The sequence below is a fragment of the Tamandua tetradactyla genome, chromosome 20 (genome assembly GCF_023851605.1).
Source record: "Tamandua tetradactyla isolate mTamTet1 chromosome 20, mTamTet1.pri, whole genome shotgun sequence".
In the NCBI taxonomy this organism is placed as follows: Eukaryota; Metazoa; Chordata; class Mammalia; order Pilosa; family Myrmecophagidae; genus Tamandua; species Tamandua tetradactyla.
In genome coordinates, this window is record NC_135346.1 from 63,480,833 (window position 1) to 63,492,198 (window position 11,366).

The following is an 11,366-nucleotide window of genomic DNA, read 5'->3' on the forward strand; positions in this document are numbered from 1 at the left end:
AATTTTCTTTTCCACCTTAATTTTGCTGCATCCCATAATTTTTGGTATGTTGTGTTCCTCATTTTCATTCACCTTGAGATATTTACTAATTTGTCTTGCAATTTCTTCTTTAACCCACTGATAATTTAAGAGCGTATTGTTTAACCTCCATTTATTAATGGATTTTCCAGTTTTCTATCTATTATTGATTTCCAGCTTCATTCCATTATGAGCAGAGAAAGCGTTTTGTATAATTTCTATCTTTTAAAAGTTTACAGACACTTGTTTTATGTCCCAACATGTGGTCTATCCTGGAAAATCATCCATGGGCACTTGAGTAGAATGTATATCTTGTTATTTGGGGGTATGACATTCTGTAAATGTCTGTTAGATCTAGTTCACTTATAATTTTATTAAAATTCTTCATTTCCTTATTGATCCTTAGTCTAGATATTCTATCTACGGATGGGAGTGGTATACTGAAGTCTCTAACTATTATTGTAAACACTTTTATTTCTCCCTTCAGTTGTTCCAGTGCTTGCCTCATGTATTTTGGGGTACTGTGGTGAGGTGTGTTTTTATTACTATTATTTCTTCTTGGTGGTTTGGCCCTTTTATTAATATATGATGTCCTTCCTTGTCTCTTATAACATTTTTGTATTTAATGTCTATGTTGTATGATATTAGTACAGCAACCCCAAATCTTTTTAGGTTACTATTTGCATGGAGTATCTTTTTCCAGTCTTTCACATTCAATCTATTTGTACCTTCCAGTCTAAGGTTAGTCTCTTGTAGATGCAGCCCTTACTTGAACCATTTTATTCTTTGGTTTTTTATATGTTATATCTTATATTTGTCTCTCTTTTTATCCTTTTTACTGCTAATCTAAATTTTTACATTATCTCCAAGACTCTCTCTCCTGTCTTTTCTTTTCAGCCTGCAGAACTCTACTATTTCTTATAAAGCAGGACTCTTATTCATGGACTCTCTTAGCTTCTTTTTATCTGTAAAAATTTAAACTCTTCCTCATTTTTTTCTTTTTAATTTTTTTACATGGGCAGGTTCCAGGAACCAAACCCGGGTCTCCAGCATGGCAGGTGAGAACTCTGCCACTGAGCCACCATTGTACTGCTCTCTTCCTCATTTTTGAATGACAGTTTTATTGAATAAAGAATTTTGGGCTGGACATTGTCGTTCAATACCTTAAGCATATTATTCCACTGCCTTCTTGCCTCCATGGTTCCTGATGAGAAATCTGTACCTAGTCTTATTGCAGTTTCCTCACAAGTGACAAATCAATGTTCTCTTGCTGCTTTCAGAATTCTCTCTTTATTTCTGGCAGCTGACATTCTGATTAAGATGGATCTTGGAATGAGTTATTAGGGTTTATTCTATTTGGAGTACGTTGGGCTTATTCAATTTGCCTATTTATCTCTTTTATCAGCATTGAGATATTATTTCTCAAATATTTTTTCTGGCCCTTTTCTGTACTCTTCTCTTTTGGGGTCAGCCATGATACATATGTTTGTGCTCTTCATGTTGTCAATTATTTCCCTGCTTTGTCTTCTAGTTCACTGATCCTTGCTTCTGTCTCTTCAAATCTGTTGTGCATCGCTAGTGTATTTTTAATTTCATCTATTCTGTCTTTCATTCCCATGTTATTTTTCTTAGTTTTCAAATTCTTCTTTACGCTCACCTAGTACCTTCTTAATATTCTTTATATCTTGAGCCATCTTCTTAATTGATTTAGAAGATTTGTTGAAAATTTATTTGTTTTTCCAAATTCTCTATTTCCTCTTTTTAATTTACTCCTTTTGCTTGGCCATATCTTCTTGTAATTTGTCTTGTAATTTTTTTTTTTTTTTTTTTTTAAAGGAAGGAAAGAAAGACAGAGAAGGAAGGAAGGATGGAAGGAAGGAAGGGAGGAAGAAAGGGAAACATCTTTATTTTATTATATTTTGTTTGTTTGTTTGTTTTTTTTTACATGGGCTGGGGCCGGGAATCGAACCGGGGTCCTCCGGCATGGCAGGCAAGCACTCTTGCCCGCTGAGCCACCGCGGCCCGCCCAGTCTTGTAATTTTTTATTGGTATCTAATCATCTGACGATATTGATAAGATTATTCCGAAGGTCAGTTTCTTTCTCTTGTCTAAGATTGCTGTTGTTGTTGAATGGGTTCATGTTCAGGCTCTTCTTCCATGCTTGGTTCTTCAGTATTTCCAAGGTAAAATAGGGCTAGAGTACCAAGGAGGGGGTGCAGAATAGTTCAAAGGGCCCTGGGGAGAGGGTCAGGTAAGTGGTCTCCCAAGACTGCACTTTTCCAATCTGCCCAGCAGATGGCACACTTTGGAAACCTATTCTCTACAGCCCTACAAAGCTAAGTTAATTCTTAGCCTTCTAATTCTTGTAGCCCTTTGTTCCAGCTGCTTCTAAGGTAGATGGAAATAATGGCACTGCAGTGTTTGGGGCACCTGTCCCAAATGGATCAAGTATACAGGACTCAGAGGACCAAGTTCACTGACCAACAGTTGGATCAGAACTGTGTCATGCCCTTATCTGTTTCCGGGTGGGAAGACTTTTCTGACTTTCCTAGTCCACAGCTATCCACTAGGCTGGATCTGTACTGACCAGAAAGTGCTGGCCTCAAAGGTGGAGGTGGGCACGAGAAGCCACAGCCAAGTGTATTACAGCAGTTTCTCAGTGTGTGGGAGAGATGGCACCTGTTAAAAAAAGGCCAAGGCTATGGGACCCTGAGGCCCAATTTTGTCAATCAAAATTGGATCAGTTGGATCAGAACTTTGCCGCATTTGTTCCTGGGTGGAGGGTTTCCTCAACTCTCCCAGTGTGCTGCAGCCTGCTGGGAAGAAGTTGGGCTGGACAGACACTGCTGGCCTTGAGGGTAGGGCATGGGCCCTAGGAGGTGCAGGTGAGTGAATCTCTTTCCACAGTTTCTGTCTGTGGAGTTAATGGCACTGCAGTCACCAAAGGTGCCTGTCTGGAAAGGGTGAAGGCTCCAGGACCTAGAGGTACAATTTTACTGGCCAACAGCTGATCAAAACTGTGCAGCATCCCATTCTGTTCCGAGCTGGGATGTCTTCCTTGACTCTCCCAATCCGCAGCAGCCAGCTGGTTGAGAAATGGGCTGACCAGAAGTGGTCAGCTTCAAGGGTAGGGGATAAGCACTAGGAACCGAGGCCAATCAAGTCAGTCACCACAGTCTCTCTGTTGCAGTTTCTCCACCTGTGGAATCAAAGGTGCCATGGGTGCCATAAGGCCCTGTCTGGAAAAGGCCAAGGCTGCGGAACTCAGAGGTTCAATTTCATTGGCAAACAGTTGGGTCAGAATTGTGCCACATACTCCTCTTTTTCCAAGGAATGAGGCTTCCCTGACTCTCCAGTCTGCAGAAGCCAGCTGTGCAAGAACCTGGCTGTCCAGAAGCTGCTGACCTCCAGGGTGGGAGATGGGCAACAGGAGCCATGGCTTAGTTGAGTGACTTACCACAGTTTCTCTGTAGCAGTTTCTCCATTTGTTTGTACAGCTCTTCCCTGTATGTTGCTGGTCCTCCTCTGGTCTCCTCAGTTCCAGAACAGCTGCTTTGGACTGTTTCTGCCTATTTTCCATAAGTTTTTTAGTGGAGAAGTGAGTTCTCCCTGTCCTTATCCCACCAACTTCCCAGAATTCCATTTGGCCAAATGATTTTTGATAAGGGAGACAAGATAATTTAATGGGGAAAGAATAGTTTTTTAAACAAATGGTGCAGGGAGAACTGGATTTCCACACACAAAAGAATGAAGATGGACCCCTACCTCTCGCCATATACAAAAATTAACTGAAAATAGGCCAATTTAAGAGGTAAAAGCACAAAATTCTTAGAAGAAAATGGGAAAACCCTTATGACCTTTTTAGCAATGAATTCTTAAATAATTTTACACCAAAAGCACAAGCAATTAAAGAAAAGAGTATATAAATTGGATTTCATCAAAATGCAAAACTTTTGTGCATTAAAAGATGTTATCAATAAAAACAAAAATTTTTTTAAAGACTTTATCAAGAGAGTGAAAAGACAACCTACAGAATGGAAGGAAATAGTTAGAAGTCATATATCTGAGAAAGACTGATATCAAGAATATATAAAGGATTCTTACAACTCAACAACAAAAGAAACAAACCACCCAATTTACAAATGGCCAAAGGACAGTACTCCAAAGAACATACAGAAATTGTCAATACACACATGAAATATGTTCAACATTATTAATTATTAGGGAAGGGCAAATCAAAACCACAGTGAGATACCACTTGACACTCATTAGGATGGTTATTTAAAACACTGGAAATAAGTGTCGGTGAGGACACAGAGAAACGAGAAGCCTCAAACATTGTTGGTAGGTATGTAAAATGGTACAGCCGTTGTGAAAAACAGTTTAACAGTTCCTCAAAAAGTTACACATAGAATTACCACATGACCCTGCAATTTTACACAGATGTATATATTCACAACAACTAGAAACAGGGACTCAAACAGATACTTGTATACCAATGTTCCTAACAGCATTATTCCCAGTAGCCAAAAGGTGGAAACAACCCAAGAATTATGGCATATACATTCAATGGAATATTACTCAGCCATAAAAACGAATGAAGTGCCGATACATGCTACAAAACAGATGATTTCTGAATATAGCATGCCAAGTAAGATAAGCTAAACATGAATGGACAAATATTGCATGATTCCACTTGAATGAAATATCTAGAACAAGCAAATTCAGGGAGATGGAATATTCATTAGAAGTTACCAGGGGCCACAGATAGGGAAGAATGGTGACTTACTGCTTAATGGGTACAGCATTTCTGTATGGGATGATGAAAAAATTTAGGTAATGGATATTAATGATGATAGCCCAACATTTTGAATGTAATTAATAACACTGAAACTGTATACTTAAAAATGGTAAAATGGAAAACTCCTGCATTTCTAAATTTCTAAAAATTCTAAATTTCTAAAAATGTACAGCTGCTCTAATAAAAAAAGGTAAAATATATGTTAAATAAGAACTTAAATTAAAAAAAAATAAAAAACAAAAACAAACTTAAAATAATCTTACACTCCCACCATTGAATGCTCTGTAAATGAGCTAAGAAATTCATGACCCCCTGTAATTAGAAAGCTAATGACAGTTCTCTTAGCTGTTTAAGATTTCTTGACCATTGATGTTTCAGTTTGCTAAAGCTGGTGGAATGGGAAATACCAGAAATGGGTTGGCTTTTTCAATGGGGATTTATTATTTTAAAAATTTACAGTTTTAAGGCCATTGAAAATGTCCAAATTAAGGCATCAAGAGTAAGATATCTTCTCCGAGGAAAGACTGCTGGCATTTGGGTTACTCTCCCACATGGGAAGGCACAAGCTGACGTCTGCTGGCCCTTTTCTCCTGGTTTCAGCTTCAACAGTTGTCTCCAAAATGTCTCTGGTGTTTCTTTCTCTCTAAACCCTCTCTTCCAGTATCCCTGTCTTTTATTCTCTCATACGGGACTCCAGTGAAGGATTAAGACCCACCTTGAATGGGATGAGTCACATCTCAATTGAAATAGCCTAACCAAAAGGTTCCACCCAACAAAACCTCTGCCCCCACAGGGATGGATTGGAGAACATGGTCTTTTACGGGGTACACAACAGCTTCAAACCAGCACAGCTGGTATACAAGATCGGTATCATTTTTTTGAGGGGCTTTGATGTGTAAGCTTTAAGCATACACTTTCCCTGACATATATTATGATCATATGTTTATGAATGGGATAGAAAAGCTTGGGAAGTCAGCTTTTTCTTATGTGAAAATACATCAAGTTGCATGGAATAAACCAGAGTGAACCTTAAAGCATAATTTATCTTCATCAAACCTTTCTCAAGTAAGAGAAACACTCACTTGAGCACTCTAACTTGGCTTTTCTTTTTTTCATATGACATGTGTTCTAGTTTGCCAGCTGCCAGAATGCAACATACCAGAGATGGATTGGCTTTTAATAAAACGGAATTTATCTCATCAGTTTTTCAGAGGAAAGGCAGCTAACTTTCAACTGAGGTTCTTCCTTATGTGGGAAGACACAGGGTGATCTCTGCTGGCCTTCCCTCCAGGTCTCTGGGTTCCAACAACTTTCCCCGGGGTTATTTCCTTCTGCATCTACAAAGGCCTGGGCTGAGCTCTGAGTGCTGAGATGAGGTATGCTGAGTTGCTTGGTCTGTGCTACTTTGAGTCTCTCATTTAAGCACAAGCCAATTAAGTCAAACATCATTCACTGCAGCAGGCACACCTCCTAGACAACTGCAGATGTAACAAGCAACAAATGAGGGTCACATGCCATCAGCTCATGTCCACAGCAATATAACTAGGCACCTTCACCTGGTCAAGTTGACAACTGAATCTAACTACCACAACATGGAAACAAATTCATTATGTGATAACCAACATACCTATCCTCCCAGTAAGTCTAGTGACCATGGTGAGGTCACCAACAAACAATGTTCTTGGTCTGCTCATATTATTTCACTACCACAGCCAAGTATGTCACTAGAGAGCTATTCGGACTCCAAACAATAGAAAATGTATCTACTTCTCAAAATGGTGAAGAGGACCAACCACATCAAACACAGACATGATTTTCAAAGTGTTTAATGTTATCCTTGTGTTTTCCAAGTCTAAGACAGACATGAAGGTGGGGAGAGGAGCCTTGGACCTCACTTCCTTGTGTTTGCAGCATTTTTCATCCTTAAGTGCAGCTTTGCTCCTGTTCCTCCCAGCTGATCACTAACCAGTCATACAATTAAATAAAGTGGTCTATACACCCTGACCTGCCCATAAACAACCTCCTACACTCTGAGATTCAGCTTCCTGGCAGTAGAGACCATAATCTTGTTCACTGTTTTTTCGCCATTTCTTTGAGAACTTGACATAGCATGAAAACTGAATTTAAATCAACAATGATCTGACCCTGAGCTAGCACTCTTGCCATGTACTATGAGAAAGCATCCCATGAGCACTGGCTGAAATTATGCCCAAACTTCCAGAGAGTTACTGAGTATTAGTCATCTGGCATCGCAGCATCAGAGGAGGCATGCTGTAATGCCAACTCCAACTCTGCCAAATATTTTATGACTCTGGAAAAGTTACTTCACCTTTTGGCCCTCTGTTTCTCCATCTTTAAATTTATTAACAGACCTAAGAAGAGCACTAGCTTGAAAATACTCTAAAATTCCAAAGAGAGAAAAAGAAAAAAAAGAAAGAAGAAAAGAGGAGAACAACCAAAACACTTCCCATTATCAGGACAGAGAATAATAAATATGACAAAAGTATTCAAGTTTCACAAATACTCAGGAAAATGTTCAAGGAAACATGTGGCCACAACTATTCCCACCAGAGATTTCCATTTACCTTTTCAAGAAACCAAAGTAAGCAAAGATTAAGTGGAACGGCAAAAGTGACAAAAACATTCCCATAACACATTAGAATAAGCCCAAACTAGCACAGACCCCATCCGAGGCCCTTCTTTCCCCACTAACTCTCAGATGAGGACCTTAACTCAGGCTTAACTGACAAGAGCTCCTCAATTTCCACCTCATCAACACACCTGCTGTACCTATCCCTTGGTATCCTGACTTATCTCCTGTCCCCACACATACTGCAAGGGAAGCAGTGCCCTACTCCTCTAGAAGGCGAGGGCTTCCTTTTGTTGTTCTTGATCCTAGCCCCTCTCACACTAGCATCAACTTCTCCACGTCTCCTAAATCAGTGACGAGCAAATGGTTTCTGTAGGTCAGATAGTAAGTATTTTAGGTTTGTGGGCCATACAGTCTCTGCTACAACCAACAGCAGTGTCAAACAGTCATAAACAGTGCATAAACAAATGAGTATACCTGTAATCCCATAGAATGCCACTATCTAAAGCAGGGGGGTAGGCCACACTTGTGTAGCAGGCTACAGTTTCTGAACTATGGTCCTAGAACACCTCAGAGGTTTACATATATGCTCTGAGATCTCCATCTAAAAACATACAAACAAAAACCCTTTCTTTATCCCGCCCTTCTCCAGCTACTGCTCCATTCCTCTGCTATCCTTCATGGAAGACTCCTCTGAAGAAACACTCATTGCTTCTCTCTCCTTTCCTCCCATCTACCACCCAACCTCCTTCCACAGGCTCATGCCCCACCACCCACCAACACTGCTTCCAGATGTCCAGACCCAATGCCCACTTCTATCTTAACTTCTGTGCAGTGCTAAGTTCCTGGAGTCCTTCATTTCCTGACTAACTACAATCTGGAACCCACATCTACTACTGAAAATACTTAAAGACCTCCATTGACCCAGTGAACTGAGAATTGAATTAGGGAGGGGAGATCCTGGCAAGACATCCCATAGGTGTCTGATGCTAACTAAAGAAGTGATGCTCATGGGGAAGGAGTCTGTGATCACACGGGATGCATTAATTATGTACTGCAAGTTGTATAATGGATTTCTTTCAGCTTTTCCATCAGACATGTGCCCCTTGAGTGCGTTTCAATATCAAATAAACACTCTATTTTTAGTTAATTTCCAAAGTAACAGAATAAGCAACCCTTTACATACCTTCCAATAACTCCTGACCAAAGGAGGCTTAGAGACAGAACAGTGGTAGCAGTGTCTCCACGGCAGTCGTTTTGCTTTTTCCATTACGTTCACCTCCTCTCCCTCATACCCTTCTTTCCACTCCCTCAGAGAATCCCATTTTCAACCTGGGAGGTTGAAATACACTATGTTTGGGGATGTCTTATTGCAACATGGCCTATTCATATGCTGTGCCCTTTTAAGAACCTTCTTCCTAACTCGTCAGAGAGGAAGATGAAGATTTTACACTATTCCTACAGCATTTCCTACAAAGTGTTCATTTTTAAACTCCCCTCCTGCTTTCTTTCCAACTCTTCTTGAAGTATGTGTCACTGGGATAGCACAAGCTCTAGGTAACAGTTCTCAAATTGGCCCCATCCCATCAGCTTCTGATTCAGTAGGTCTGGTGGGGCCCAAGAATTTGCATTTCTAACCAGTTTCCAAGTGATGTCAGTGCTGCTGGTCTAGACACCACACTTTGAGAATCAATACTTTTGGATGTTCCAGCCCCAGCTTAGCTTCTAATGTTATCTAACTTTATGTTAGATGCTTCATGAATCTCTCCAAGCCTCATATATGTGCTAGTGATAATGCTGCCAATGCCAGGGGACTACCTTGTGGAAGAAGCTCAAACTATCTGGCACAGATTAAGTGTTCAATGAATTGAGAGCTCAATCTCTGACCCTGAATTACTAACTCAGTTTGTCCCCCACTGGTCCAGGGGAACACATATCTGGACCTCCTGGCCCCAAAGCTTCCCTTCCTTAGGAAAGTTAATCTTAACCAGATCTTCAGGAACTCAAGAAATTCTGAAATTTCTCCCAGGTAGTATCTACTGAATTTCATATTTCCCCCTTGAACCATACCTTGAACCATACTTACCAAATTTTCAGGAAACTTTGAATACTGCTTCCTACACCATTCGTATTTGCCTCCCATGATCTGCACTCATCACAAATGAAATTAAATAATTAAGGAACATCTGTTCAATGCATCAAAAGATGCTGACTATTCGTTTAAAAAAACGTTAAGAAAATCAAACCATATGCATATATTCTATGCATGTGTATAGAGAGGAACAGCAGGTGAGAGAAGGAAAGATAAGTAAATAAATGCTGGGAAGGATAGGTTCTACACCAAAAATTTAAAAATGGTCATCTCTGGATGGGATCGGGAGTAATCCCACACCTCAGCTACACAAGTGACAAGTGACATGAAGGGACCATAGACCAACACAATCCCTATAACAAACACCTTTCCACCACTTATCCCCACCTCTCCTCTGTTCTTGGCTCCCACATAAAACCTCTCCTCAATCTGGCTTCATACTCTCCAAAAACTCAGTTTCCTCCAAATTCTTCCTCACAACTTCCTAGGGCATGGTCATCCCCTATCCATTTCTCTGATCCTCCCTGTTCTCCTTCTGGGTAGACATCACATCTCTTAGAGTTCTCTAACTTCCCCTCCAGTAGGGTTCTGAGCCCCAACATCCCCAGGAACCCCTTTATCCCATAGGTAAGGGTAAATAAAATTAAATGTTATCTACATGATAAAGAGTGTACATAATAGTGTTCAAGGTGTCTCCTTAAAAACATAATAGCTGCTCCTTCTGCTCAGGAATTAGACGAAGTTATTCTCCACATTTTATAATGCAAGGTCACAGGCCTCCTGACCTTTGTCACTATAAACACATACCTCCAAAATTAACTCAGGATTCTCTCTCCAAGTGAACAGTAGTCTACCATGTGGTGCACCCATTTTTCTCTCAAAATAAGAGGTTTTTGCCAATGTTCTAAAAAATGATCATGATGAATATACAACTATGTGATGATATTGTAAGTTACTGATTACATATCAACAATGGAATGATCATATGGTAAAAATGGTGTTTGTATGTTATGTTTAATAAATAAATAAAAGAATACTTGATTCACAAGGCAGTTAAGAAGCTTTTAATGATAAATTGAGCAGAATGAAATACTAGTGGTCAATGAAAGGGAGTGGTAAGGGGTATGTCATGTATGAGTTTTTACATTTTTCTTTCTTTTGCTGGAGAGATGCAAATGTTCAAAAACAATGATCATGGTAATGAAAACACAACTATGTGATGATATTGTGAGCCACTGCCTGTAATCTTGTCAAGAATGTATGTATGTTCACTGTTTGCAATAAAAATATTTTTTAAAACAAAAAAAAGATAGGGGTTTTAATCATTCTTCCTTTTGCTTACAAAATGCATGAAATTCATTTTGTACTCTCTTGCAGACTGCCTACATACATGTAATTTGACAAACTTACACAATAAAATAAATGTTCTCCTTTTAAATATTGATGTGGTTAGGTCTGTGTTGGGAGGACTCTCGTTTCTCCTAAGCTGAGAGCCTGACTCGTAGCCCCCACTCCACCCCAACCCCACCTCACGCTAATGTGTGCAATCGCAAATCTCAGCCCTCACGCGCCCACACTTTCATTTCACGGCCTCTGTCATCTCCCCAGCATCCCCTCTAGGTCCCCCACAGTCCCCCCGAGGTACCCCAGCATCTCCTCTAGTCCTCGGCATCCTCTCCCGGTGCCCACCATTCCTTAAGGCCCCACCTTTGGCCCTTCGGCCCTTTCTCAGACCAGGTCGCATCCCACCACCTTCACCAGCCCGTGGGGCATAGGGGAGAGGAGGGTCACCATGGCAACGGCAGCGGGAGGGGCTGTACGGAGGAAGGACCGAAAGAGAAGCTTAACCGCAGGCCGGCGACGCT

The 11,366-nt window shown here is 40.4% G+C and overlaps 1 protein-coding gene across 8 annotated transcripts in view; it reads right to left on the reverse strand.

Moving 5' to 3' along the window:
• SNAP47 (synaptosome associated protein 47) overlaps positions 1–11,366 on the reverse strand; it is a 113,183-nt gene that overhangs the window by 101,305 nt on the left and 512 nt on the right. Inside the window, exons 1-3 of one of the 8 annotated variants that reach the window (XM_077137942.1) lie at positions 11,209–11,283; positions 9,496–9,555; positions 8,596–8,741 (exon numbers count right to left, since the gene is read on the reverse strand). The exons of 2 other annotated variants lie outside the window; for them this stretch is intronic. Coding sequence is in view for 1 of the 6 variants with exons in the window: in XM_077137939.1 (XP_076994054.1) it covers positions 11,209–11,245 (37 nt within the window). In the remaining 5 variants the exon portion in view is untranslated. 5 more of the 8 variants (XM_077137943.1, XM_077137945.1, XM_077137946.1 and 2 more) reach the window with 5 other exon arrangements.